The sequence below is a fragment of the Zalophus californianus genome, chromosome 7 (assembly GCF_009762305.2).
Source record: "Zalophus californianus isolate mZalCal1 chromosome 7, mZalCal1.pri.v2, whole genome shotgun sequence".
Taxonomy (NCBI): domain Eukaryota; kingdom Metazoa; phylum Chordata; class Mammalia; order Carnivora; family Otariidae; genus Zalophus; species Zalophus californianus.
The window spans coordinates 116,931,926-116,959,075 of record NC_045601.1 but is presented as its reverse complement, the minus strand read 5'-3'; the positions used below and the strand labels follow the sequence as shown (position 1 = coordinate 116,959,075).

General features: G+C 56.9%; 5 protein-coding genes across 10 annotated transcripts in view; 3 read left to right on the top strand and 2 right to left on the bottom strand.

Moving 5' to 3' along the window:
• COL11A2 (collagen type XI alpha 2 chain) overlaps positions 1–6,368 on the bottom strand; it is a 29,777-nt gene extending 23,409 nt beyond the window's left edge. For 3 of the 4 annotated variants that reach the window (XM_027603568.2, XM_035728459.1, XM_027603569.1), the window contains exons 1-5: positions 5,787–6,077; positions 2,996–3,145; positions 2,649–2,859; positions 2,036–2,198; positions 379–570 (exon numbers count right to left, since the gene is read on the bottom strand). In XM_027603568.2, the coding sequence (XP_027459369.2) occupies positions 379–570; positions 2,036–2,198; positions 2,649–2,859; positions 2,996–3,145; positions 5,787–5,868 (798 nt within the window). In that variant the 5' untranslated portion in view covers positions 5,869–6,077. Of the gene's footprint in view, positions 1–378; positions 571–2,035; positions 2,199–2,648; positions 2,860–2,995; positions 3,146–5,786; positions 6,078–6,302 lie in introns of those variants that run through there. The other variant, XM_027603567.2, reaches the window with a different exon arrangement.
• Positions 6,369–7,280: 912 nt separating this feature from the next.
• RXRB (retinoid X receptor beta) lies at positions 7,281–14,118 on the bottom strand. Of its 3 annotated transcripts, none has more exons than XM_027601289.1 (10): positions 13,767–14,118; positions 12,841–13,088; positions 12,176–12,332; positions 11,653–11,832; positions 10,173–10,345; positions 9,615–9,744; positions 9,284–9,416; positions 9,077–9,180; positions 8,660–8,765; positions 7,281–8,562 (listed from the first exon to the last, which is right to left on the bottom strand). In XM_027601289.1, exons 1-10 carry the CDS (start codon positions 14,002–14,004, stop codon positions 8,415–8,417), a joined length of 1,617 nt encoding a protein of 538 aa, XP_027457090.1. In that variant the 5' UTR covers positions 14,005–14,118; the 3' UTR covers positions 7,281–8,414. The 3 variants fall into 3 exon arrangements, with proteins under 3 accessions (XP_027457090.1, XP_027457091.1, XP_027457092.1); XM_027601290.1 differs by having other exon boundaries at positions 9,077–9,168; positions 13,767–14,068; XM_027601291.2 differs by lacking the exon at positions 12,841–13,088 and having other exon boundaries at positions 13,767–14,112.
• A 167-nt stretch (positions 14,119–14,285) lies between these two features.
• Positions 14,286–17,991, top strand: SLC39A7 (solute carrier family 39 member 7). Its single transcript, XM_027601292.2, has 8 exons — positions 14,286–14,466; positions 14,776–15,190; positions 15,281–15,449; positions 15,612–15,665; positions 15,798–15,962; positions 16,109–16,249; positions 16,449–16,645; positions 17,090–17,991. Exons 1-8 carry the CDS (start codon positions 14,309–14,311, stop codon positions 17,360–17,362), a joined length of 1,572 nt encoding a protein of 523 aa, XP_027457093.1. The 5' UTR covers positions 14,286–14,308; the 3' UTR covers positions 17,363–17,991.
• A 185-nt stretch (positions 17,992–18,176) lies between these two features.
• HSD17B8 (hydroxysteroid 17-beta dehydrogenase 8) lies at positions 18,177–20,365 on the top strand. Its single transcript, XM_027601293.1, has 9 exons — positions 18,177–18,265; positions 18,451–18,668; positions 18,771–18,887; positions 18,999–19,091; positions 19,173–19,258; positions 19,373–19,457; positions 19,668–19,710; positions 19,908–19,982; positions 20,172–20,365. The coding sequence occupies exons 1-9, from the start codon at positions 18,220–18,222 to the stop codon at positions 20,186–20,188; spliced, it is 780 nt and encodes a 259-aa protein (XP_027457094.1). The 5' UTR covers positions 18,177–18,219; the 3' UTR covers positions 20,189–20,365.
• A 1,037-nt stretch (positions 20,366–21,402) lies between these two features.
• Positions 21,403–25,990, top strand: RING1 (ring finger protein 1). Its single transcript, XM_027601295.2, has 7 exons — positions 21,403–22,203; positions 22,316–22,457; positions 23,240–23,400; positions 23,501–23,716; positions 24,419–24,808; positions 24,992–25,265; positions 25,572–25,990. The coding sequence occupies exons 2-7, from the start codon at positions 22,380–22,382 to the stop codon at positions 25,671–25,673; spliced, it is 1,221 nt and encodes a 406-aa protein (XP_027457096.1). The 5' UTR covers positions 21,403–22,203; positions 22,316–22,379; the 3' UTR covers positions 25,674–25,990.
• The last annotated feature ends 1,160 nt before the right edge of the window (positions 25,991–27,150 follow it).

Below are 27,150 nucleotides of genomic sequence, written 5' to 3'. Positions count from 1 at the left end.
TTATCCCCCCCACACACACTGCCCCCCAATCTCTTAATTCAAGGAAGGGATGGGAAGCCCAAGGGCACAGTTCCAGAAAGACTGGCAGAGGAAAGGAGACGCGAGCAGGGGACACAGCTCCCAGCCATGAAGTCTTTCATAATGACTCTTTTTATTTTTAATTGAAAATAAAAAGGTTGATGAATGAGGGCTGGGAGGAGGGAATGATGGTTGGGAGAGGGAGGTGTGGTTGGAGTGGCTCCAGTGAAGGTGGGGGGGACGGGAGCCCAAAATAGGATGCGGAGCTCTGGAACACTGGGGAAATTCCCCTGGGGAGGTGTCCGGGTACCTTCCCTCCCTGGAGTGTGCTGCGGTTTGGGGTTCGCCCAGCTCCCTCACCTGTCGCTGAGGTTCCTGGTTTTGTGGCCTATGAAGTCTTGATGGCTGCTGCTTTGGAGATCTCTGGGTCCTGTGAGACTGTTGTTTCTGAGGTCTCTCCCTCCAAGCTCCTTCACACTCCAGCTCCTTCTGTTCACAGGATTGGTAGGCAGCTTGCACCCCTGGGACAATGACAAGCTCCTGGATGTCACCCTGCAAAGACATGGGGAACGAACATCAATGGAGGGAGGCAGAGAGGGTTTCAGAGAGAGACAGAGGGTCAAGTCTGGGACACAGGGTAAGAGCCAATCCTAGGTAAAAGGACATAATGGGAGAAAGTCATTATCAGCCCTCCCATGTACACAGCCCTTTTCATTTTCAAAGGACCTTCCCATCCATAATCCCACTGGACCTTCACCACAACTGGAAAAATCAGTAGGACAAGGATATTTATGCCTATTGTTCAAATATTCCATTCAGGAAAGCTCAAAGAGGCAATGACTGGCCCAAGGTCACTTGCAATGGTAGGCTCGGGACTAGAATTCAAACATTCCAACTCTAAATCCAACACTGTGGTAATGCATGGACCTTTCCGCAAAGGCTTCTGGAAACAGTGGCCCAGCCTTAGTTGCTTTGACCTTCCAATGGCAGTGATGATGAGAATTCTCAGGACCTCTAGAAATGGGGGAGAGGGAAGCCACTTTTGAATTCCAATGGCATTTATCTGTGCCCACACATGGTACTTAGCACATCTTGCCTTGTATTTTAGTTTGGGGTTATTGTCTCATCCTCAATGAGAATACTGGGAGCTCCTGAGAATAATAGAGACCTTCTATTATTCTTCTGTGTTCCCCTTGACACTGGGACAGCAGGTATTCAGAGAACATTGACTGGCTGGGCGGGTGGATGGATGGACAGGTGGATGGATAGATGGATGGATGGATGGATGGATGGATGGATGGATGGATGGATGGGTCAGTGGGTGAATGAATGGGGGCTCAAATGCATGACTGACTGAATGGGAGAGTTGTGGGTGGTGAATGAATGAATGGGAGGATTGGTGGGTAGATAAATGGAGGTATGGAGTAGAGGAAACAGACGGGTAGACAGATGGATGGAAGTGAATATGTGAAGAATGAGTGAATGGTTGGATGGAAAGTGGGTGGGTGAGGAGATGGGTGGATGAAGGAGGGGATGGATGAATACACGCATCCTCGCATGCATGGGTAGATGGGCTGGGTGGGTGGATGAATAAGTGAATAAATGGATGGGTTAAAGATGAGAGATTGATGGATGAGTGAAGAAGAAAGTGGCTGGGCAGAGGCAGATGGGCAGGAGAGTGGGTACAAACCTGAATGCTTGGTTGGTGAGTGAGTGCATAAATGGATGGATGGGTATTAGATGAGTCCATGAATGGGTAGGTGCAGATAGAGAGACTGGTTGAGGGATGAATGGACAGGCGGACTCATGAAGACTGATAAAGACAGCTGTCCTGCCATATAAGCGGGCACCTAATTGTCCTACAGAGAAAATTAGCCCTGAGGATAGGAAATGGAAATAGAGATTCGTGAGAGTTCAAATGAAGGGCTAGGCTATAAGAAGATGGAGTACTGGGGCCAGAAGGAGAATAGGCACAAGATGTGCGACCAGAAATCACTCTGTTCTATGTTCTGGTTACCTCAAACACTTCTTCATCCAGGATACGGGCACCAAAGATAATCACTCCGTGGGTGTCCAACAGTGGATGAGCACTTCGGGGGAGAGGCCGGGTGACCCGCTTCTTGCAGTCAACTATGAGGGTGACAGACTGGCCCTTCACAGCCACAGCAACACGGTGCCACCTGGTCATGGGGGGAGTGGTTCAATTGACTGACTGAGGGGGTGGGGGGGAATCAACAGGGCTGGAGAGCAGATGATGGAAAGGTTGGAGCCAATGATAATAGTAGGAATCATGGTGGCTATTTATTGAGCGTTTACAATGCACCAGGCACCAGGCACCAGGCAACACTTTTCTCATTTGATCGTCGTGATTCTATCATCCCTATATTATAGCCATAGAAACCGAGGCTTAAAAAAGTTAACTTGCCCAAGGCACAGGCTAGTACTACATGCAAGGATTTAAACTCTAAAGCCCACACTCTGGGCCAGAAGTGTCTGAAGTTTGGGCAGTAGGTAGGTGAGGTGTGGCCAAAAGGCTTCCTAGTTCAGGGAGTGGGGGCTCTGGGGCCAGTGGCCAGAGGGGAGCTCCTGAAAGGGCAGTCCAGGCAGACCAGAGGAGCAAACTGACTTACTTGCCATCTGCTAGGCTGAGGCCTCGGAAGACTGGCTGAGCCGGGGGTCGAGGCCGTCCAGTCTGGTCCTCATACAGGAAGCGGAAGGGTCGGCCAAGCTCCAGGCCCAGCTGTTGGACACCCTGGGCACTGTAGAGAGTCAGGAGGGGAGCCTGGAGGCCAGGGCGGGTCCGGACAGCAGTCAGCAATGAGAAATCTTTGGGAAAACCTCCTGGTACCCGAGAGAGACACAACCAGGTGGAATGAGAGGCAAAAAGAGCCATAAAACCTTTCCCTTCCGGTGTCTGATTCTAGACCCCACTCCATGGCCTCCCCCAGCTCCCGCTACTCCAGCATGTCACCCATACCTGGGAAGAGCTGGTGGGTGGGTGCACTGAGCTGCGCGGGTCGGGATACTCGGTAGGCCACATCAGCCAGACAGATGCCTCTCGCCCTCCGGACACCATCAGGAAGGGAGGGGAACCTCAGGGCCCGGAGCACATCCACGGGGCGTGCACCTGGGAGAGTCCATGAGGATCAGGAGAAGGGATACACCTTCAGGAGGGCCAAGATATGGGGGCATTTGGAGTCCAGAACTCAGCTTCCTGGAGCTCAAGCTCCCTGAAGGCAAAGGTCACCTCTCCCTTACTTTCCCCTGAATGGGCCCTGAATGGATAGGAAACCAGAGTCACCTGGAAGAGGGCAGCACTGGCCCTGTGTTCAGCTCCACCTGACCCCTGCCCATCTCCCTCCCAATGTGTCTCGCTCAGTCTCTCCCCATCTCTGTCTTTCAACCTATGGATTTCTCTCTACTCTCCACCGTCTCCCCTTCTCTGTCTCTCTAACTCTTCCTGTCTCTGGATCTGTTGATCTTTATGTCTCCTTGTCTCTTCTGTCTTCCTCCACCTCCCTCATGCTCTTTCTACGCTTTTCTCTCCCCTGTCTTTCTCCCTCTCTCACTCCCTTTCCATATCTCTGGGTCTCTGGGTCTCTGGCCTCTTTCCCCTATCTCCAGCACAAACAACATCTGGGCAATCGATCATCCTGGGCACAGGAGGTGCAGGGGGGCCACTCGGGAGGGAGCAGAGAGGCAGATCTTAAGGGGATGGGGCTCCAAACTGCTTCAGTGCCCGCATTTGGGGAGGTGGGGACAACTCTGACCATGCTAAGGAAGGAGATAGCAGAAAGAGCCACCCCAGGAGCCTGTACCCCTGGCTTGGGAGATGGACTGGGGGCGGGGCAGTGGGGGGGGGGGGCAGAAGCTGCCACGAGGAGCCGGAGCTGGTCCAGGGCCCTGAGCCACACATCTGTGGATCCCATCAGAGTCCTTGCCCAAAACCCGGGCAAGTTCCCCACACCTGGAACTTCAACCCTGCCCCACTACCCCCACCTCTTGGATCCAAAGATTTGAGACCCAGGCCATCCCCCCCATCCACCTAGAATTCGGCTTCCTCAGGCTCAAACTCCCTGGAAGACAAAGGTCACCTTTCCTTCACTTGCTCCCTGGTACACACACTCCTCACGCCATCAGGTCCAGATTGGAAAAATCCCAAAGAAAGTCCAGCAAAATTTTCATAGAAGCATGGGGCAGGGCAGGGGCCAGAGCGATCAGGAGAGTAGAGCTGGGTGGGGTGGGTGAGGTGGGGCAGACAGGCAGAAAAAAGGCCCTTTGAGTCCAGGAGCCGGGAAACCACGGCCTTGCCCTCCCCTTCACCACCACCCCCTCGCCCTAGCCTGGCCCCTGAGTGTGGCAGCTCCGCAAACACCAACATACAAGGACCGCTTTGAGAGACGAAGGGTGAGTGAAACAGAGACACAGAGACTCACAGAGACCCCAGGCCAAGGAGACCTCAGAGGCCCCCACCCTTCTCCAAACACCACAGGAATATAGTTCTATCCTACAGACGACCTACCCACAGGTCTACTCACCCATCTGCCCACCTCAGGCCACATATGTGCCCACTGACTCCGACCTCAGTCTGCCCCACAGGCTCCTCACTGGTAGCCCCATCAGCCCCACCACTCTGCCTTTGGCCCCCAAATGCCCCATTTTTTTACTCATGAATTCCACACTAGCCCATTTCCCTATAGAGTCCCATCTCTAGACACTCAGCCCCAAAATAAGAGACAGTCATCTCAGCCTCCATGCTAGAAGATTCCTTTCCTCCCTAAGAAAGGCTCCAAGAGTCCACAGACATCACACACTTCCATTTCCTGTCCCTCAGCCTCATGCTCCTCGCATCTTGGAAGTTCTTCTTTCTGTAATCTAATCTAAATCCTTTATGCTGCTATTCTGACCATTTTCTCTCCAGAATGGAGAAGAAATGAATAGTGGAGTTACACGCAAATCAGCCTTCAGTGTTGCCAGGAGTGGGAGGCTTGCTCCTGCCTGCCCAGGACCCAGGTACACCCAGCCCCCTCCTGTCCGGCATCAAATCCCTTTCCTAGGTGCCAGGACTTCTGGATCCTGGGAAAAAGAAGGAAACGAGTGGGGTTGTGGACACCAGGGTCCCAGGGGAGCCCCGCTGGCCAGAGGGGGAGGGGTGGGGCAGGAATGCAAAGAGTTGGCTCCCGCCTCAGACACCTGATCCCAGCCTGTCCAGCAGCCGTCCTGTTGGCAGCCAGCCCCGGTGCTCCCCAGAGCCAGCCGCGTGGCAGCATCGAGGGCACAGGGAGGGGGAAGGGGATCCTGTCCGGGATGCCAGTGGGACAAATAATCCAGGCGTCCCTCCTTTCTCTACTTACTAGGTTCTGCGCTGACCCACAGATGCTCCCCTCTCACCCCAGACATAGAGATAGAAAGCCCAGAAGATACACAATCCTCACCCATCAACACTGGCATCTACCTCCCCACCCCAGCATCTGCTGGACTACAGCAGCCCCGGCCACCTTTGGCTCTCCCTGGAGTACCCCAGCATCCAGTCCCATTCTTTAAGGTGAGCCTCCACCTTTCAGCCTTCCCTGCCCTCTCCGAGTCACTTCAAGGAGGCAAAGAGATCCCTACCTTGGTTCCCAGGGACCCAGGTGACCTTCCCTCCAGCCCTTCTTGGATTTGGAAGCTCTGCCGCAGGCATCAGCGGGGGGGGGGGGGGGCGGGGGGGGGGGATTCTGAGAGCTGCAGCCTGACTCCGAGGACGCAGGTGTCGGGATTCCTCTTACCTGCCCTGGCGGGGACCGCGCTCAACCCCAGCACCAGCGGTACCAGCAGGAGGAGGCGATGGCAGCGTCTGCATCGCTCCATGGCTGGCGACCCGAACGCCGGGTCCCAGGGATCTATGGGCGGCCAGAGGCGCAGAACGCCCCAAGGCTGACGGGAGAGAATGAGCAGGCTTTGAGCCTCGGACGCTGGGGTCCCGCGGAGGTCAGAGGCTGTCGGGTAGCGACAGCTCTCAGCAGCCCAGCTCCATGCAACCCGGCGCCGTCGGGGCTCTGGCGCTGCTCCTTCCTCGGTGGCCGCCGCTCCTGTGTGTCCCCGGCCACCCCGGCGGCCCACAGCCCCCACCCCGCCCCCGGCCCAGCCCCCGCCTCCAGCCGCCCGCCCACAGCCACCGAGGGGAAACCCCACCCTCGATCTCCACCTGGTTGGGGGTGGGGGGCGGGAGCCCTCCTTCCCTGACCCTCAGACTGCTCTCCCCTGCTCTTTGCAGAGACTGAGTAGCCTGTACCCAAGATTACCTTTTCGGGAACCCCGATATCTCTTCCCTTGCCCCTTCCTTTTCTAGAACCCAGAGGTCCACTCAAAGCCCCCACCTCAACTCCCTCCCACCTGGGGGCCCAGAGACTCCTTTTCAGCAGTCCTGGGCGGGACTTAGGGCACGGTGGGAGGGGAGAGGCGGGCCTGGGGGGGGTCTCTACCTCCCCCCATCGGGTCTCCATAATTACTTCCCCTCGCCCCGCCCAGTGTAATTACAGAGCCGGCCTGGGGCGGGGGTATTTATAGACTAGGCTATGGAGAGCGACTGGGACCTGCTACCCGACGGCTTCAAGGGGCGGGGGACAGGTGGTTAGAAGGGAGGCAGAGGGACCCGGCATGGGGGGCGGAGAGGGCCAGAGACTGGACAGCCCGACACACACAGGATAATCAGGTCCAAGGAGATGAAAACGAGGGGACAAGTTCAGGGAGTCTGGGAGCCCAGGTGGCAAGGGGCCCAGCGGTGAGATGAGAGGGCCGTCGAAGCTAGTTGGAAGAATGCGGGGAAACAGGGTCACTCAGGGACGAGAGGCCGCCTCCGGGCGGGCAACGCCTGAGGAGGCCGCCCCGCTCAGCGCCCAGTGCGCCCCCACGGACGGGCACGGCGCCGGGTCTGCCCGGAGCCCGCGGCGCGGCCGGAGAAGACAGGGGCGAGCCGAGGCGCCGCCGCCCGCTGGCGCGAGGAGGGCGCAAGCGAACAAGGCGCCTTTGAGAATCAGCCGCCCCCCTCTTCCTCCTCCGGCCGGCCCCGCCCCCAGCCTGGCACACCCTCTCCCCCCCTCCCCGACAAAGCGCGCCTTGTGTCCCCCACCCTGTGCCCGCCTCTCGGGCCCCAGGGAACCTCGGCGGCGGCGTCAAGGGAGCGCGTCCGGAGCTCCCGACCGGATACCCGCCCCCCCCCCGCCCCCCCCGCACGCGCGCGCGGCCGACGCAGTGCTGCCCCCCCAATACAGTCACCGCAGTCCAGAAAACAGCGATTTTAATTTGAAAGCTATTTTATGTGTGAGTGAAAGAGAAGGGAAAGGAATCCCAGAGAGAAGAGCTGCAGGGCAAAAATCATGCAGCCCCAGCACCCCATCTCTGCAGGCTGACCGTCCCCCCTCAATTCTCAGGCCAGGGCCCTGTGTCCCCCAGGCTACACTGTGTGTGCCCAGGTCTGGGAGAAGGCTGTGAAAGGAAGGGCCCGAGAGGACTACTCACCAAACCATCCCCTGCCCCACCCCGCCATCACATCCCAGGCCCCCTCCCCTAGTTAGACAAGAAGAGATGGGGAGGGGGTTGGGAAGGCCAGTGCTTGAAAGGCCCCAGGGACAGACCACCTCAAGGCCCAGCCTTTCCCAAACACCACCTCCACCGCTGGCATTTCTTAGTCAACCTGGGAAAGTACAGTACTTCTTTGAGTCTAACTGCAAGTCTCTATCCTCAGAGGAAATTAAAAATAGCAGATGGGTTCCTACATCTCCACCCACCCCTTAACCACCACCACCTTTTTATTTTTCAGTCTGACTGCAGCAGGAGGTGAGGTGTGAGAGGGACTCTGGACTGGAGACAGTGACAGGGCCCCTCCCCCTTCCAGAGTAGCCCCCACCTGCCGGGCTACTGTCAAGGCCTCGAGGAAGGCCTGTCAGAGTGCTACTCCCATGTCCGTCAGTTTGGGGGGCCTGCCCCCCAATATCCATCTCTGGGCAAGTTCCCATTTTCTCTCTTTGCATGGGTAGCTAAGTGAGGCAAGATGAGAAGGAAGCAAGGTCCTGTGAGCAAGGCCAGTGCTTTGTGCTGGGGGAAGGAGAGATCATTCCAGGCAGGGGGTGAGAAATCACCCCACATCATGGCAGACCCAGACAAATTCAGAGACTCAAGGCCACTGAAGGGAGAGGCCCAGCCCTCACAAGGATCTGGGGTCCCCTCTGACTTGGGATGTCATGGAAACCCCCGGAGGGTTTATGGGTCCCCTTGGCAGTCTCAGCTCTGCCCTGTACTCCTCACCCCACCAAGATTCTAGGGCATGGCCCCTCCCCACCATGCCCCAAGGCTGGAGTCCCCCTCAGATGTGTACTCCTCAGGTATGAGGAGGAGCACCACGTTTGGGTTTGGGTTCAGGCCAGCTGGTGGGGAGCCTCAAGCATCTCCATGAGGAAGGTGTCAATGGGGGTGTCTCCAATGAGCTTGAAGAAAAACAGATGCTCTAGACACTTAAGGCCGATGGACCTGAGGGCAGGAAGACGTAGCAGCAGCTTGGCAAACCTGAGGTAGAGGTGGGAGAAGACAGATGGAACCACATGGGCCCTGAACACACCCTCATGGCACCCCACAACCCCTCACCCCCACAGCTCCTTCTCACCGTCCCTGCTGCTCAGGGTACTTCTGCTTGCAGTAGGTCTCCAGTGAGGCGTACACTTTCTCCCGCAGAACCTCCACCTCACTAGGGTTGGAGAGGCCCTTGGCATCTGAGATGGCAGGGAAAAGAGGAGGAAGAAGAAGGAAGACAAATCAAGTCAGGACAAACGTGGAGATGTGGCCCACACAATGTCCCTTCTGGGCCCCACCTACTGGCCCTTTACCAGATGCCTGGCAAGGGAAGCAGGGCAAGTTATGGAATGGGGTCAAAGGGGAATGTATCAGTGGATGTGGGTTTTTCTTGGTCAGCTGGGAGATTTCCGGGTTGAGGGGGATAGCTGGGTAAACTTAGGAGTCTCTGGAGAAGAGGAGGCTCCAAGGTTGCCTTGGTCTTGAGAGACAGGGGTGATCCTCCTCTTACCTGGATTGAACAGAATGATTGCCCTCAGGCAGCCAAGCTCTGTCTTGTCCATCCTCATGTCACGCATTTTGGACACTAGCTCTGTCAGCACCCTGGAGAGGGACCTGCAGGTCACTCAAAGGTCACAGCTCAGCCAGCCTTGGACACGGACCAGCCTATAGCCCCACCCCCTCTACCTACAGGCCAGCCCAGCCGAGGGCCACTGACCGATCAAAGATGGCTCCCACGCCTGCAGAATGGGCTGAGTTGCGGTGCACATGAAGACCTGTGGCGAGGAGGATGCCATCTCGGACATCAATGGATCGGTGGGAGAAGGAAGCAATGAGGAGCTCATTCCAGCCTGGGTTGGGGGCAGCAAGGGTCAGGAGCCAGAGAGCAGACCATGGGATTCAAAGCATATCAGGGGAAGAGAAGAAGAAGCGGTGAGGTCAATGAACTTGGCCCCCTTGGTATGTAAGTATGCACTGGGGTCACTGAAGGTCAGAAGGTAGAGTAGGGATCATGTGTCAAGAGCTCAGGGGGATCCAAGGTCACTGACCTGCCCGTAGCAATATGACCTGGTCATCCAGAGGCAAGGAGGAAAAGTGTGGGATCCTCTTCGCCCACTCAACAAGCGTGAATAGCTGTTTGTCAGCTGCCTGACAGATGTTCGTCACAGGGTCATTTGGCTGCAGGGGATGGGGGGGGAAGAGTTATGGACGGTCTGGAGGTACAGTGGAACACCCCCCCCTTGTAAGACGTTTCTGATACCACCTCCTTAAAGGAGTCTCCCTTCAAAACCATCTGAACCAATCCTTGTAAGTCAGGCTTCTCCTCAGGCATTCGTGAAAACAATTACGTATTTAGGACTTGCCTGTGGTTCTGCCACTGGGTTGTTTTGGGATGGGGACAGAGAAAACTATCACACCCACCTCAGATGTTTGAGAGACCTCGTTTGGCAGCACTTCCAGTCCCAGGCCGTGTTTGGGGCGGGGGGGGGGGGGGGGGGCGGGGAGGAGGTTGGGAGGGAAAGGGAGAGGAGAGGGAAACAGAACCAACCTAGACTCCCATCCCCCACCCCCATCAGGAAAGAGACTGGATTGACCCCATCACTCACGCTGCTGCCGCTACCCCCGGTTCCCCCAGGACCCTCAACGCTCTGGTCACTCTTCTGCTCCACAGCAAGCTCTGCCTCCAGGATCCTGTCCACAGGCATCTCCTCCGGAGCTCCCCCAGCCCCCTCCCCATCCCCGTCTTTGTCCTTCCCCCGCTGCCGCTCCTCCTGTACCGCTGGGGGTGGGAAGAGGAGGAAAAGAAAAGGGGGAAAGTCAACAGTCAGCCGTGAGGGGTTCTGAAATGTCCTTAGGGTCTTAACAGGGTTCTCACGGCCCTTAGGAGATATTTGTAGGAATTGGGGAAGTCACTAGCAACGGTGGACTAGGGGCAGTCTGGAAGCAGGGCTTATAAAAGGGGCAGATAAATAAACCAAGGAGGAGGAGGAGAAGGGAAGGTACAGGATGAGGGAGAAAGCTAACGTTTAAACTGAGGACCAACTACACGCTCAGAAACGTGAAAACACATTTTAATGTTCCGTCCACTACTGTAAGAATCTTGTGAGCTCTTATCTCTGTTATTTTTTTTTTAAAGATTTTATTTATTTATTTGAGAGAGAAAGAATGAGAGATAGAGAGCACGAGAGGAAAGAGGGTCAGAGGGAGAAGTAGATTCCCTGCTGAGCGGGGAGCCCGATGTGGGACTCGATCCCGGGACTCCAGGATCATGACCTGAGCCGAAGGCAGTCGCTTAACCAACTGAGCCACCCAGGCGCCCTCTTATCTCTGTTATTAAAGATGAAGAATGCAGGGCTTGGGGAAGCTAGATAGCTTGCCCAAGTTCACACAATACACGGCAAGTCATGCATCTAAACCCAAGGGTGCCTGACTGGAAATCTGCTGCTCTTCTGACACAACAAAGAGCAGTGAAAGGATCACTGGCCTGAGTCTTCAAGGATGGATTCTGATCCCAGCCCTGCCCCTCCTTTGTTACATGACCTTGGGAAAACCAGGCCTCAGGCTCATCTTCACGTTTGAAAATGAGGGACTTGACTGAGACCCTCAAAGTGTCTGAGAATTCCAGAATCAGAGTTAAGAAGATAAGAAAAAGAAAAGGGAAGGCATCCCTGAGGTCTTCAGTAAAGTCTGTAACTTTCTAAATGAGTAGAGGCCCAGACTTTGGAGGACCGACCACAGATATGCAACCATTGGGTCAAAGAGGAGGACTATTCAGGTAACTGAAGGGGAGACAGAGAAGGCGCTCGTGGGTAAGGAAAGCTTAGCCTACCCTAGCACTAGGGACGGGGGGACGGGTCCTAGGGGCAGGCCCCCACTAAGAAGGAAACTCTTCGAGATCGGAGCAGGATACCAGGGCCAAGAACCGATGACGGGAGAGAGAAGTCAAATACCGCCCTCTGGAGGAGGAGAGGGAACAGTGCCGTCCTCCCGAGAGAGGCGCAGGTGCACCCTGCCTGCAGTCTCCCTCCACCTCCTCCCTCCTCTCCCGCAGGGTAGCCCAGGGAAGCCTGGCTGGCGGGCCCTTACCTTCCCTCTTCATGCCGGTGGCCAGGCACTTCTGGTAGCGGCAGTACTGACAGCGGTTGCGCTGGCGCTTGTCCACGGTGCAGTCTTTGTTGTCCCGGCACGAGTAGGTCAGGTCCTTCCGGATGGTGCGCTTGAAGAAGCCTTTGCAGCCCTCACAGCTGTAAACCCCATAGTGTTTGCCTAGAAGGCGAGGGGAAGAGCAACAAGGCTGCACGGGGGTCCCTTGCCACTATGTCTCTTGCCAGCTTCCCCCCAGCAAACTTAGCTTAAATCCCTTGCCAAATCCAGAGATGGGGGAACCCGGACACAAGGGATGATCCAGTCCCACACTCCTCACTGTTCAAAAACCCTATACTAGCCCCCGCTTTCCTCTGACCATCCCCCATCCCATATCTGAGCTTCAGGTCCCTTACCTGTCACCAGGCTTCCCCCCACCCACTTGCTCCAATGCAACCCCGTGAGCCCCTGGGAATCCCACAAACACCCTCTTTCTTCCTCTCTGGTGATCCAATGAGCCCCATACCTGAGCTTCGGTCCCCGCAGATGGCACATAGCCTTTTGCCAGCCCCAGGGCCACCTGGAGGGGGTGGACAGTGCAGGCCCCGGACCCCTAAGACTGGTGGCTTCACATCTTCAGGGGGGCCAGACCCACCCCCAGGGAGCGACACTGTTGAGTTAATCTGGGATGGGGGAAATAGGGAAGTCACAGGGAGACTCATTGGGAAGGAGAATCTCTCAGAGGTCATGGAAATCATCCCCTACCACCTAGGCAGGGCCCTGCATTGCACATTACAGGGGACATTATTTACACTGCAGTCTGTGAAGGGCCACCCCTGGAGCACAACCGCAAAGAGATGAGACATACAGTTCTCCCTGAAATTGTGCAATACAGGAGCCCTGAAGGGCATGTATCTCAGGATGGCAGATGGGACAAAAAGGGCAAAAATAACTGACAGATGAAAGGGACATCAGAATATTCAGGGTTCTTTTACAGGCTGGGGAGGAAGCATGCACTGAAAGATCAGTCACCTCAGGAAGGGCAAAGGGTCTCACAAGGACCACAGGCCTGCCAGGATTAGAGGACTGGAAGGTCAGTGGACCATGGGGAAGTTCACACAAGGATCTGGGGTCACAAGGAGAACAAGGAAATGAAAGTGGAGAGGCAGTCAGTGAGCCGTGACCTCTCACCTGGGGACTGCTGACAGGCCCGGAGAATCCTGGGGGAGCTGGAGGGGGCAGACCAGGGGACCCCATGGAAGAGCTGATGACGGGGAAAGGGGAGCCCAGTGAGGGGGGTGGCATCGGGGGTGGGGGTGGGGCCCCGGAACCTCCAAGGGATGAGGCTGCTGACGGAGGTAGGGGTAGCCCAGGAGGAGAAGGGGGAGGGGCCCCCTGGGGAAGGGGATTCGGGGAGGAACTGTCTGGGCTTCGGGAGTCTGAGGGAGGGGTACATACAGGCACAGAGACACACAGACAGAAAGACAAAAAGAGAAAATGAGTCATAGATCATCCAACTGGAGACTTTAATTCTCTCTCTAATCCCCCACCGCACCCCTCCCCAACCCACCCCACTCATCCCTCATGTCCAGAAACACCCCGTTGTCAAACAAGGGCTTAACTCCTAATTGTGGTGAGAAGAGGGGCTTGACAAAAAAGACAGGCTAGTTCAGGCAAAGGAGAATTCCAAGCAATGCATTTGGTCACCCCCAAGCCAGTCATGTCTTATGTGGGTGGGGCAGCACGTGGGGTGCAACTGACGGCCCCTCCATTCCCAGCTTGTAGCCCGACTGTACAAGAAAAAGAGGCGGAAGAGACCCCCTCCTAGGACGCAGGATCTGCCTTCAAACGTCCACAGTCCCCAAACTCGAGGACTCGTGTCCCACGCCCGGGACCTCCAGACTGTAGGGCCTCAAATAGCCAAAGCTAGAAGGGCGGAAGCTCCCCCTCCCCGCCCCGCCCCGGGGGGGGAGGGCGCTAAGGCCCTCGGGAGGGAGGGGACGCATGTTTACAAACAAGGGGGCGGGAGCGCCAGGGAAAGAGCGCCAGGGGACGCGGGGGAGGGGTCGCAGATAACGCGGTCACTGGTTCGCCCGTCCGTCCGCTAGGACACTCACCCCGCCCGCTGTCGCCCATCCCGTCCCGTCCAGCCTCCCCCGGCTCCGGCTCCGGGGTTTGTTGTTCTCCGGCTGCTGCCGCCGCCGCCGCCGCCGCCGCTGCGGGATCCAGCCAGGGCCGTCGCCGCCGCCACCGGGAGGCGACCCCACAATGCATTTCTTTTCGCACCCCCACCGGCCCACACTGCCCTGCGGCATGCCGCTGGGGGAGGAAGGGCGGGCGAGCAGCCCAAGACATGATTCTTGGCTGAGTGTAAGGATACCGAAGAGGTACCAGGGATTCCCAAATATTGACCAGGGGACTAGCTGAGCACGAGGAAGCCCCAGAGAAAAAGACTCTGGCCTGAACCGGGTCGAATTAAGCGCTTCGCTCTGCTCTGTACCAAAATGACAGCGCCGATATGGCAGCCATCTTGGTATAGACGGGAAGTCTCCGCGCTAGTTCCCGCCCCCTCGTCTAGTTGGAAACGGAGGAGGCGGTCTCCTCGGCCCTGTTAGCGGGCCTCGCCCAGCCTCCCCTCAAATAACCTCCACGCCCGCGCATGCGCGCCAGAGCAGGGCGGCTAGGCCGCCACCAGAGTGCCACCATATTGGTAAAGGTATCGGGACCGAGGTGGAACGGAACTTCCTGCTCTCGCGGGAGCCAGGGGTGGGACTGCCACGTCCGAGCAAACCGGGAAAGGAGAGGATCCCGAAGCCGGTGAGAATTCCCTGCTTTACCCTACCGTCCTTTCCAGTCCTTTCCCACTACCTAGTGGATCATAGAGACGAGGGCCCAGAGAGTCCGTAAAGTGGAGGATCAAAGCCTAGAGCGGTGTCCCGGGGTTCCTATATCCGGGAGGGGTTTTGAGATAAAGAGACCGAGTCTTGGGAACAATGTGGGTGGGGACAGTGGAATGGGGTAGCGGCCCATAGAAGTGGACGGAGGGCACGAACGGAGTAAAGCTGATCCCTCATAGGTGTAGAGTTGAGGGTCAAGTGGAGTCACTGTCTCTGTCCCTCTGGTCAGCGTGATGGCCAGAGTCCTGGGGGCCCCCCACTGGGTGGCCGTGGGACTGCTGACCTGGGCGGCCTTGGGGCTGCTAGTGGCCGGACACGGGGGTCATGGCGACCTGCACGAGGACCTGCACGAGGACTTCCATGGCCACAGCCACAGGCGCTCACCTGAGGATTTCCACCATGGACACAGTCATGCTCATGGCCATGGCCACACTCACGAGAGCATCTGGCACGGGCATACCCACGGTCACGAACATGGACATTCACATGAGGATTTGCACCATGGCCATAGCCATGGCCAATCACATGAGAGCCTCTACCACAGAGGACATGGACATGACCATGAGCACAGCCATGGAGGCAATAGGGAGTCTGGGGCTCCAGGCATCAAGCAGGACCTGGACACTGTCACTCTCTGGGCTTATGTGAGTCCCTAAGGGATGGGGGAGAGAGGGGCCGGTTCTGGACTTTTGGGAAACCTCGCACCACTTGACCCCTGACTCTCTCCTCACCAGGCACTGGGGGCCACCATTCTGATCTCTGCAGCTCCATTTTTTGTCCTCTTCCTTATCCCTGTGGAATCAAACTCCCCCCGGCACCGCTCTCTGCTCCAGATCTTACTCAGTTTTGCTTCGGGTGGGCTCTTGGGAGATGCCTTTCTGCACCTCATCCCTCATGCCCTCGGTAAGTGATCTTTGGCCACTTATGCAAATCTTAATATATTTTATTCTTTGGGCAAAAGGGTTCTTTTCCCCTTTGTCATCCCTGACTTTCCAGTATTCCCCCAAATGCATGCCACTTGGGCAGGGTAGTTTCTCATTTGACCTTTTCTCTCCCTTTCTCTAGAACCTCATTCTCACCACCCTCTGGAGCAGCCTGGGCATGGACACTCTCACAGTGGTAAAGAGGGAGTGGATGGAGATGTGTTGGGATGTTGAGGAAGGTCTTTCCCTCCCTGTTCTCCTCCTGTACTTGGGGAAAAGGAGCCTGGAATCCACATCTCCCTCAATGTCTCAATGCCTCTATTTCCAGGCCAGGGCCCCATTCTGTCTGTGGGACTGTGGGTCCTCAGTGGAATTGTTGCCTTTCTTGTGGTGGAGAAATTTGTGAGACATGTGAAAGGAGGACATGGACACAGTCATGGACATGGACACACTCATGGTCACACACAGGGAAGTCATGGGCATGGAAAACAGGGTAGGTCCAGGAACAACTTTCCTTCAGAAGCACCTTGCCTGCCTCAGAATCCCCTCATCCTATGGCTCTTAGGTGGGAGGGGACTTCTCTTTTGAGGACATTTTTGGAGATCTCTGTTCTTCACTTTTACTAACTTCTTCCCTCAGAGCGTACTTCAAAGGAGAAACAGAGCTCAGAGGAGGAAGAAAAGGAAGCAGGTGGGTCTCGGAAGAGAAGAGGAGGAAGCACAGGGCTCAAAGATGGGCCAGTGAGACCTCAGAATTCTGGAGAAGAAAAAACAGGTTCAGGTGAGGGCCAGAGTTATTGAGAAACATGGGCAAGGGATATCGTGTTTCACATGGAATGTGCACTGTGGGTAATGGCAGGTGTCTGGGAAACATGAAGGGGCTGGGCGTGAAGTGACCTCTGGGGAGAGATGTGATAAGGGCTGACCAGGGCTGGAATTAGGGGTGATAATCATTTTGTCTTCCTTTCCACTTGTGCAAGACCTACGTGTATCAGGGTACCTGAATCTGGCTGCTGACCTGGCACACAACTTCACAGATGGTCTGGCCATTGGTGCTTCATTTAGAGGAGGTCGGGGGCTAGGGATCCTGACCACAATGACCGTCCTGCTACATGAAGTGCCCCATGAAGTCGGGGACTTTGCCATCCTGGTTCAGTCTGGGTGCAGCAAAAAGCAGGTTGGTGATGCTGTGCATCAGACATGATTGCCTCAAACTCTTTACCTCCTGTTCACCCACCCAAAACCCACGATCACCTCTCATTAGTTCCAAACAGGCTGTACTGTAACGAACAACAAATCCTCCAGAAGTAAGGGGGAAGAAATTCTGTTTCTCTGTCCTGTGGCTGAGTATTTCTTCAACTATGGCCCACAAACCATCTAAATGGTTTATGAGGGTCTTTCACCCTGACCTACTCAATCAAAAGACCTGTAGGAAGGATCTCTTTGGTATTTTAAGATTTTCCAGACAGTGTCTATTCTAGATCCTCTTCTTTTTTGACTTAGTCTTTAGTTCCCAAAGACACGCACCCTGCCCATATATACCTATACCCCACCGGACGTGCCTAACAGCTGATCATCTTTAGATGTTGCTGAGTACCTTTCTGTCTTTTCTGCCCACCAGGCGATGCGTCTACAACTCCTGACAGCAATAGGGGCGCTGGCAGGCACAGCCTGTGCCCTCCTAACTGAAGGAGGGGCAGTGGGCAGTGAAGTTGCAGGTGGTACAGGTCCTGGCTGGATTCTGCCATTCACTGCAGGTGGCTTTATCTACGTAGCAACGGTGTCCGTGTTGCCTGAGCTGTTGAGGGAGGCATCACCATTGCAGTCACTTCTGGAGGTGTTGGGGCTGCTGGGGGGAGTTGTCATGATGGTGCTGATAGCCCACCTCGAGTGAGAGGTGGGGTAAACCGCCCCAACCCCAGCCCCAAACCTCTAGCCTCTAAGTCCTCCAGGTCAGGGGTCTGTGGAGGTTGGGGGCCCTGGCCAGAGACATCTGCCAAAGGAAGTTGTATTCTAGGGAAGTGGTGACTTTGGCATTAGGGCCATCAAGATTTTGCAGTCTTACAGGAGCTGCAGAAGTGAGAGTGAGAAGTCAGAGGGACCATAGTGTTAGTCATGTGCTGACCATGTTGTTGGGTTTGGGGGCTAAATGGGGCCATGAAGAAGGCTGGAAAAGAGAGGAGTTGATGACAGCCTATGCCGTGTACCCTACCCAACCTGTTTTCAGAGGACCAAGCTACCGCACACAGATTTCTTCCAAGGTCCGCCTCCTCCTCCCACCTGTTGGTGGAAGCTTCAGGGAAGACCAGAGCCCTGGACAGAGGGGGTAGCAGGAAGAGCTGTGGATGTACATCAATTAACCATCAATCGTGTGTCCTGATTTGGGAGTGATTGAGGGGGGAGGTGGGTTGCTAATCTCCTGGCCTGATTTTTTTTTTTTTTCCTATTCTTTTGATATCACTGTTTGAATTGAGGGGTAGGGGTGGTGACCGGAAATAAAGTCCTCGGATCTTCCGCCCCACACGCGGTCTTTGTCTTTTTTGGAAGAATGGGGGCCCCTCATCTCCCCACTCCCCAGGCCCCCAAGTGGTGGTGACTGGCCACGCCCCCACGGTGGGAGGTCAGCCTGCGCTGGTGGCCGCAGATGGCCCAACGCTGGCCTGGCTTAGATTGGCGCGGCTTTGCTCTTGCCACGCCCCCTCCGCGCTAGGATTGGCTCAGTGCTGGGTGCCCGCCCACCCGCGGCCAGACATGGCGTCTCAGCTCAGGCTCCGCTCCGCGCTGGCCCTGGTCACAGGTTGAGGGAATGCCCTCTCCAGGCGGGTTGGGGTGCCGGAGTGTTGTCGGGGGCGCGCCCTTGGCGTCTACAGGCGCTGTGACCTCTGGCCCCCGGTCCAAGTTTTACTAACTTTGCGCCCTGTTGACCTCTGACCCCTGCCCACTCCCCTTTTCCCCCCTCCCGCGTGTTCTCTCCCACCTCAGGCGCGGGTAGCGGCATCGGCCGGGCTGTCAGTGTGCGCCTCGCCAGAGAGGGGGCCACCGTGGCCGCTTGCGACCTGGACAAGGCGGCGGCATGCAAGACGGTGTGGCTGCTGGGCGGGCAGGGGAGCGAGGAGGTGGCGCCCGGCGGGGCCCACGCCGCCTTCCAGGCTGACGTGTCTGAGTCCGGGGCGGTCAGGCGCCTGCTGGAACAAGTACAGGTGAACGCGACAGGACCTCACCCTCTAAATTTAAAGAGCCGACATTGCCTCCATTGCCCGGGTTCTACTTGCGTTTTGGTGTGTAACCGCCCCCTTCCATAGGCCTGCTTTTCTCGCCCGCCGTCTGTCGTTGTGTCCTGTGCGGGGATCACGAGGGATGAGTTTCTGCTCCGCATGTCTGAGGATGACTGGGACAAAGTCATAGCTGTCAATCTCAAGGTGGCGACCTCTGAACCTGTGACTTCTGGCTCCTCCAGCCTGGGGGAGGGAGCTGGAAGAAGACTGTCTCCCCAGCTGATCCTTTCTGCCTTGTTATTCTTTCCTCACCAGGGCATCTTTCTAGTCACTCAGGCTGCAGCCCAAGCCCTGGTGTCCAGTGGTTGCCATGGGTCCATCATCAACATCAGTAGCATCATAGGGAAGGTCAGATTGAGTTGGGATGAGGTCAGCCAGCTAGTTGGGCATGACTCCCGACTCATCCCAAATCTCTTGACTCACCTATAGGTGGGGAACATGGGACAGACAAACTATGCAGCATCCAAGGCTGGAGTGATCGGGCTCACCCAGACGGCAGCTCGGGAGCTTGGACGGTTGGTCAGACACCCCTGGGAGTACAGAGGGATTTGCTGAGGCGTGTGGGAAGTCTGGGGGGCAGGTCAGTGCTCAGTCCTCTCCAGAGTCAGCAGCCACTTTCCCTTCCACAGACATGGGATCCGCTGTAACTCTGTCCTCCCAGGGTTCATTACAACACCCATGACACAGAAAGTGCCACAGAAAGTGCTGGACAAGGTAGGAGGCTGTGGGTAGAGGGCAGAGGGCGGAATCGTTCAGTTACCCAATCTTTCCGGGCTTCAGAGAGAATCTGGGCACAGGGCCTGGCAAATAGTAGATATTCGGTAAGTGTACAAGGAATGAAGACAAAAGGGTCACAGACTTAACCTACAAAAAAAAAAAAAAAATCCGTAAAAGAAACTTTCACCCATTTATATTTGCTTACAGGTGGCTGGAATGATCCCAATGGGACACATGGGGGACCCTGAGGGTGAGCGCTGAATGAGGAGGAGGCCCTAGGGAGGGGGCCCGAATGAAGAGACCCCAGTGTTTGTCCTATCTGCGAGGGTTTCACTAGGAGTGGTGGTTGGGGGGGGTATGTTGGTGGGGAGGGGTTCTGGTGGGAGGTGATGACTTTGGGTCCATGAGAGTGAGTAGGATTCTGCCTTCTCCCCACCATTCCCATAGATGTGGCAGATGTGGTGGCATTCTTGGCATCTGAAGACAGTGGATACATCACAGGGGCCTCGGTGGAAGTCACTGGTACGAGGCCATCATGGGGAGGGAGAGGGCAGAGAAGTGGAACCCAGATGGTAAGAGAAAGCAAGTGAAGGGAGTCTGGAGCCACTGTGGGAAGAGCAGAAGTTCCCATAGGCGAGGGACCAAAGTGGGCACCCCCCAGCCCATTTGTCTCCACCTATGCATCTATCCAAATGTTTCTGCCCCTTCCAGGAGGTCTTTTCATGTAACTGCCTCACGGACCCTGGACTCTGCTCACTCCCCCACCACTCCACCCGGCCTCCTGCTGATGAGGACTCTGAGTTCCCAGGCTACAAAAGGGGTGGCAGTGTATGGCTCTGGAATGCTGAATATGGGAGGCAGGGGTGCTTGTGACCCTAATAAATTCCAAATCCTCTTCCCTGCCACCTCCGGTTCTTCTTGTGTCTAAGCCCTCAGACCCTTCCCCACCTCCCCCTCCTTTCCCTTTCCCGAAGGATTGTTCCCTTTCACTGCCTGGTCTCCCAGGGCAACCCCCGCCGCCGGGTATGAGAGGAGAGAGTGTGTGTGTGTCACTGTGTATGCGTGACATTCTGGGTCTTTTTGGAGGGAGGGGGTCTCTGCCCCACCCCCTTCCCCTGGTCCTGCAGCCCCAATCCCCTCCCCCCAATTCCCTGGGTCCTTATGGTCCCCAAGGGTGGTTTGTTCACGGCCCCATCCTGGTGTCCAGTCTGGCCTTGGGAGGGGGTCTTGGAACAGGTGGCCCTCCCCCACCCCTCTCCCTCCTCTGAGTCCCCCCCCCCTTTCTCTCCACCTTACAATAGCTGCAGCCGGCCTGGGGTCGGGTGGGGGGGGATTAGGGGAGGGGGCCAGGATTAGGGGAATGGACCAGCGATGAAAGGGGCTGGAGGAGAACAGAAGGGAGGGGGCTGGGAGGAGGAGGAGGAAGGGGAGGGGGTCCGCGCTAATCGACTCTGGAGCCCACATAAGGACTGGCCACGGACTGAAGGAGAGGACAGGGAAGTAGGGGGGAACTGGGGGAGGGGGCGAGGGGACCCACTGATGCCTTGTCCCAGAACAGGCTACCCCCTGGCAGCTGCAGCCCAAGTCCGGGAACCCCAGGCTAGAGGAGACAGGACGCCCACCATGGTCTCTTTCCACCCACCCCCCACCCCCCACCCCCCGCCCCGAATCTCATCCCCTGCCCTCAATGGGGATCGCTCTGCCCCTTCCTCTTCTCTTTCCTCCCCGTCCCCTTCCTTTACTGGAAAGTCCTGGAGAAGGCTCCTGCCCGCTTCCCACTCCAGACATTCTGCCCCTTGTGCCCCCACCCACCCACACACGCACACCCCCTCCCCTATAGGGGCCCCATCTTGTGTGTGTGTCCCTGCTTCCGCGTGGTGTCTCCATTCCCCCGTTCCTCCCGTGCGCCTCCCTCCCCCGCCCCGGGCCGCGGCTCCTGATTGTCCAAACGCAATTCTCGAGTCTATGGCTCTGGCCGAGAGTTGAGTCTGGACGTCCCGAGCCGCCGCCCCCAAACCTCGAGGGGAGAGCAGGTCGGAGGGTCTAGGGAGAGCCAAAGCGGAGGGTGGAGCAAGTCCCCAGGGTGGTAAGGGGAATCCCGGGCTCATCCGGATTTAGTTGCATTCACAGGACTGGAGGACTGAAGCGGCCGAGGATCCTTTGCAGCCTTCCCCCCTCCCCTCCCCGGAATGCCGGGCTGGGGTTACGGAGAAGAAGTTGTGGGGAGGGGGGCAGCTGTTCCCCAGAGCCGCTAAGGGACGCGGAGTGGGGGAGGTGGCCCCTTTTCCAACCCTTCTGTCCCCTCCCGGGGTCCAAGAGATCCCAGGCCCCGCCCTCCGGAGCGGAGGCCCCGGGTGGGGACCTCGGGAAGGAAACTGTGGCTAAGGTTGGCAGCGCGACGGTGCCGGCCCGGGGACTGAGACCGGGGTCCCCAAGTAGCTCGGGACTCCGGGGACGCCGGCTCTACACGCGAAGCGGGCGCGTCCCGAGGGCCGGGTACCCGGCGCCCACGTCGCGTCCCACCCGAGCCCCGAGTGGCGGGTGACGTCTCCGCTGGCGGGGGTGGGGGGGTGTAGTGGAGGGACAGGCGGAAGTGACGTAGGGCCCCAGCGCCCGGGCCATGGCGGCGGCGGCGGCGGGAGCTGCTGTCTGAGCAGCGGCTGCGGACCGAGCGAACTGGGGCTGGGAGCCCGCGCCCAGGGAGAGGCGCTGCGGCAACCGGGGCGCGGACGGCTGGAGCCGGGTGAGGGGCAGCGCGGCGCGGGGCGGATGGGGGTGGGGGGAGCCACCGGAGGGGCGGGGTCTGCGCGAGGGCGGCCCCCCTAACACCCCTTCCCCCTTCCCCCTCTCCCCAGCCTACCTCTCCTCCTCCTCCTCCTCCGCTGCGGAACCCTAGTGGGGGGTCTGTGCCCGGTCACCATGACGACGCCGGCGAATGCCCAGAATGCAAGCAAAACGTGGGAACTGAGTCTGTATGAGCTCCACCGGACCCCGCAGGTGACAGGGACTCTCCCTTCACAGCTTACTCCCTTTCCCCAAACCTTTCAATCCACTGACCCCATCCCACAGCTTCTTTGCCATTTTTTGCCCTGTTCTGCGGACCCTGCCCGATGTCACAGACTCCCTTGGTCCTACCTTTGAATCATCTTAATCTTTTCCAAGCACTTCACATTTATCTCATTTAATCCTCACATCAGCTAGTGCCACAGACGGGCAAGTATGACTGCCTTCATCTGAAAGATAGTAAACAGACAGAAATTACCTTCACTGTTCCTCAGCTCAGTGTCATAAGTCAGTGCATATGAGACTCTCCTCCCAAGTTTATTAAAAATGGAGCCTCTCGGCCTTCCCCCACCCCCCAACATTTTGATACAATAATGAGATGGGGCCCCAGAATCTGCGGTTTAAGCAAGTACCCTAGGGGATTCTGATATAGGTCGAACCTGGACCACACTTTAAGAAATTCTGTTGACAAAGTCCTCCCCAAACTCCAACAAATCTGTGCCACCCCCACTCCCAGACCTCTCGCCAAACCTCAAACCCTCCTGTTGCGAAGCTCCTACTTTTAGTTAACGGACACTAATCCTTTCTGTTTTCCATTCTCTCCAAGTCAAACTCCTCTCTCTCAGAATTACCATCTTCCTCAAGTAGCCAGCATGGGGTACCCAGATTCTGCTGTTTCACTGTATTTCTCAAAATTCCCTTTCCATGGACTACTTATTTCTAAAATCCCTTTTCCCCCAACCCACCATCATGTTTCCACTCACTGATGCCTCCAGGAAGCCATCATGGATGGCACAGAGATTGCGGTTTCCCCTCGGTCACTGCATTCAGAACTCATGTGTCCCATCTGCCTGGACATGCTGAAGAATACAATGACCACCAAGGAGTGCCTCCACCGATTCTGCTCGGACTGTATTGTCACGGCCCTGCGGAGCGGGTAACAGGAGGGATGTGTTTGAGATGGGGTGAAGGGTACAGACTTGGGGCCTCAATACCCTGGCAACTGACTGTTCATGGCCTCCTCTCTCCCACCCCAGGAACAAGGAGTGCCCTACCTGCCGCAAGAAGCTGGTATCCAAGCGGTCTCTGCGGCCAGACCCCAACTTTGATGCCCTGATCTCTAAGATCTATCCCAGCCGGGAGGAATACGAGGCCCATCAAGACCGGGTGCTCATCCGCCTCAGTCGCCTGCACAACCAGCAGGCACTGAGCTCCAGCATTGAGGAGGGGCTGCGCATGCAGGCCATGCACAGGTTCGGGCCAGGAGAGAGGCGGTAGCAGGGCTGGTGGGACAGATGCATGGGTCAGACTCCTGGTGCTGTCTTCGCTGCCTGCCAGCTTCTAAGCCTTAGCATCCTAATAGCTAACCGGAGCCTGATTGTTGAAGCCGGGAAGTCAGGGACATAAATTGCAGCTTCTTAGTTAGCACTTGGCACTACTATTCTTAAGAAGAAAATAGCTCTAGAAGTTAGAGCAGCGAAGTGATTGTGAGCATAAACTCTGGATTCACACCGCTGGGAATTAAATGACCTCCTAGGCCAGCATTGTTCAGTCTAATAGGAATCCAGATTACCTGAGGGTCTTGTTAAAAATGCAAATTCTAATTCAGTAGGTCTGGTGTTGGGCCTGAAATTCCACATTTCTACCAACTTAGGCTACTGGTTCTTGGAGTCCATGAGGAGAGGCAAGGGGCTGTGATCGCAAACAAGTTACTTAACCTCTCTAAGCCTCAGTTTCCTGAACCATAAATAGAATATAATCACCTGCTTCTAGGATTTGTACTATGTGAGGCTATCAGTGCAAAATACTTAGCCAGTGTGCTCAGCATGTGGTTAGTATTTAATAAATATTAGGTGTCATCAGTAAGATTTCCCTGATCTCTTGTTCTCTCATAAGTTTAAAGTCTAAACCCCTTATCCTTGGTGCTTTCTAACCTCAACCACTTGCTTCTACAGGGCCCAGCGTGTGAGGCGGCCGATGCCCGGGTCAGATCAGACCACCACGATGAGTGGGGGGGAAGGAGAGCCTGGGGAGGGAGAGGGGGATGGAGAGGATGTGAGCTCAGACTCCGCCCCTGACTCTGCCCCAGGCCCTGCTCCCAAGCGACCCCGTGGTGGGGGCGCAGGGGGGAGCAGTGTAGGGACAGGGGGAGGTGGCACTGGTGGGGTGGGTGGGGGCGCCGGTTCTGAAGACTCTGGTGACCGGGGAGGGACCTTGGGAGGGGGAACCCTAGGCCCCCCAAGCCCTCCTGGGGCCCCCAGTCCCCCGGAGCCAGGTGGAGAAATTGAGCTCGTGTTCCGGCCCCACCCCCTGCTCGTGGAGAAGGGAGAATACTGCCAGACTAGGTGAGAGCCCTGTCTTTCCCCTGACCTCTGAGAAACCAGAGATCACGTAGACTTCCATCATAAGTGGGCTTCACCCAAACCCAGCAAGAAACCCTAACCCAGAGGCCCTGTTGGAAAGTCCCCTACTTACCTTGGCCATTTAAGGCTTTCTGTGCCCTAAACCTGCCCTCTTTCCCACTTCAGGTACGTGAAGACAACTGGGAATGCCACAGTGGACCATCTTTCCAAGTACTTGGCCCTGCGCATTGCCCTTGAGCGGAGGCAGCAGCAGGAGGCTGGGGAGCCAGGAGGGCCTGGAGGGGGCGCCTCTGATGCCGGGGGACCTGATGGGGGTGGTGGGGAGGGTGGGGGTACCGGAGGAGGTGACGGCCCTGAGGAGCCTGCCTTGCCCAGTCTGGAAGGTGTCAGCGAAAAGCAGTACACCATCTACATCGCCCCTGGGGGCGGAGCTTTCACGGTGAGCGCCTCTGAAGGCAGTGCCGTAAGAGGGGAGAGGGGGGAGGGTGGCCTGGGGCCACACAGAACCGGGGGTCCTGACCTTCTAACTGGCCTACCCTCCTCTCTCCCTCTGCGTCTCCCATCTCTGTCTCCTCCCCCATCACTCCCTATGCCCCTGCTTTGCCTTGCCCCATCTCTTTTATTAACTCTTTTTTTCTTTCTTCCTCCCTTGGTCACTTTCTGCCTGATTCATATCCTTTGCCACCTTCCTTCTCCAACTTTCTTTTTTCTTACCCTGTCTCTCTCTCTTCCACCCCCTCTGTAGACACTGAATGGCTCGCTGACCCTGGAACTGGTGAATGAGAAGTTCTGGAAGGTATCCCGGCCACTGGAGCTCTGCTATGCCCCCACCAAGGATCCAAAGTGACCCCATAAGGGGACAGCCAGAGGATGGGGACCTTGGGGTGTCTCTGTGTCCTGGTCCACCACCCCCAGCTTCTTTGTCCCCCAGTGCCCCCCCAACCCAGCCAGCCAGCAAGAGGACACAAATGAGGACAAGTGGCTTTTATACAAAGTATCTATATCAGATTCTTCTATATTGTACAGAGCGGGGTATGCGCCCCCATCTACTGCCTTTTCTATTGCCCCCCCAACCTCCGGTCTATACAAGATGTTGGGGAAGGTGAAGAACCCTCTCCTTCATGCCCTCCTACCAACAACAACAAATTTGCTTCTTTTCTTCTTTGAAACCTGCAGTTCTGTGTCTCTGTTTATCAGGGGTATGCTAGAAGGGAAAAAACAAAACAAAAAGATTGGGGAGACAAGCCTGGAAACCATGTGGAAATCAGCCTTGGAAATGGGAATGTCAAAGGTTATTCACAGTGTGTAAGTCCCAATTTTCTGAACCCCAAAATATGTATGAAAATAGTGGGAAACGATCTGTGATACTGGAAGAGACAGGGTGAAGAGCTGCGCAGCATCTCAAGTCAGACCTCAAACCTGCCCCCTAAAACCTGAATCGCCCAGCCTGAAATCCAGGGTTTCAATATCAAAGGGAAAGTAGGAAAGTGACTCCAGAGGGTAAGGCACGTTTGTAGATGCCAACGGGACCGTGAGGTTTGGCAGCAGAGCAATTCCTCATCACTGCAAGAAGCTGGTTTCTATAGCTGGAAAGACAAGAGGGAGGGACGTGGAGAGGGCTGTGGGCACCTCCCTGCTGGACATCCCGGCCGCCTCCCAGAGAAGGCGGGGAGGGCCAGGGACTACAGTTCCCAGGAGTGCGCGAGCCGGTGCCCGCCGAGCCGCGGGCTGAGTGGAGGGAGGGCCGCACGGGAGGTGTAGTTCCGTTCCTGGTCGGGCTGCGGCCGAGAGCAGAGGGGTGGGGGCCTCAAATGAAGCGGTCGCTGGCCCCCGGCCTCGAGTTGAGCGGGCGGGGCTGGGCCCCAAGCCGGGTCCCGGGTACAGGGGTGCCCGGCTGCGCGCCGCGTCCCGTGCAGTGCGGGGGTCGGGGAGGAGGACTCGCCTCACCCGGAGTAACTGGTGCTCCCTCTACCCAGCCCCCCTTCAGCCTCTCTGCCCCTCACTTCCTGTTTCCGTTGCCCTTCGCGCCCCCACCTCGATCCGCCCCAAATTCCTGCGGCTCGCTCAGTTCTCTGCCCCGCTGGCAGAGGAGTCAGCCTCTCGGCGTGATCCACAGACCCGAGGGCACCCCACCCCACGCTTGGGATTTCTCGGTTTTTCCCCTGATCCCTAGTACCTTCAGTACCGACTTCAGGGGCACCTTCCCGCCCAGGCAAGTCCCACAGACCTGGCGGCCTGGAGCTCAACCCCAGAGCCCTCTTGCCCTGCAGAAATAGACAACACCCACTTCACCCTTGCAGGAGCCCCCTTTCTATACCCCCAGA

Excerpts from the sequence above, each read along its gene's own strand:
- RXRB (XM_027601289.1), bottom strand. The coding sequence starts at position 14,004 with ATGTCTTGGGCTGCTCGCCCGCCCTTCCTCCCCCAGCGGCATGCCGCA. Across the intron at positions 11,833-12,175 it reads CTGCGGGGACCGAAGCTCAG|GCAAACACTATGGGGTTTAC; the intron begins GTATGGGGCTCA and ends CTCGCCTTCTAG. Across the intron at positions 9,181-9,283 it reads GTGGGAGCCATCTTTGATCG|GTCCCTCTCCAGGGTGCTGA; the intron begins GTCAGTGGCCCT and ends AGTGACCTGCAG.
- SLC39A7 (XM_027601292.2), top strand. The coding sequence starts at position 14,309 with ATGCGCGCCAGAGCAGGGCGGCTAGGCCGCCACCAGAGTGCCACCATA. Across the intron at positions 15,191-15,280 it reads CTGTCACTCTCTGGGCTTAT|GCACTGGGGGCCACCATTCT; the intron begins GTGAGTCCCTAA and ends TCTCCTCACCAG. Across the intron at positions 15,666-15,797 it reads GCATGGACACTCTCACAGTG|GCCAGGGCCCCATTCTGTCT; the intron begins GTAAAGAGGGAG and ends CTCTATTTCCAG.
- HSD17B8 (XM_027601293.1), top strand. The coding sequence starts at position 18,220 with ATGGCGTCTCAGCTCAGGCTCCGCTCCGCGCTGGCCCTGGTCACAG. Across the intron at positions 19,259-19,372 it reads GCAGCTCGGGAGCTTGGACG|ACATGGGATCCGCTGTAACT; the intron begins GTTGGTCAGACA and ends TCCCTTCCACAG. Across the intron at positions 19,711-19,907 it reads ACACATGGGGGACCCTGAGG|ATGTGGCAGATGTGGTGGCA; the intron begins GTGAGCGCTGAA and ends CCATTCCCATAG.
- RING1 (XM_027601295.2), top strand. The coding sequence starts at position 22,380 with ATGACGACGCCGGCGAATGCCCAGAATGCAAGCAAAACGTGGGAACTG. Across the intron at positions 22,458-23,239 it reads AGCTCCACCGGACCCCGCAG|GAAGCCATCATGGATGGCAC; the intron begins GTGACAGGGACT and ends TGATGCCTCCAG. Across the intron at positions 23,717-24,418 it reads CGCATGCAGGCCATGCACAG|GGCCCAGCGTGTGAGGCGGC; the intron begins GTTCGGGCCAGG and ends TTGCTTCTACAG.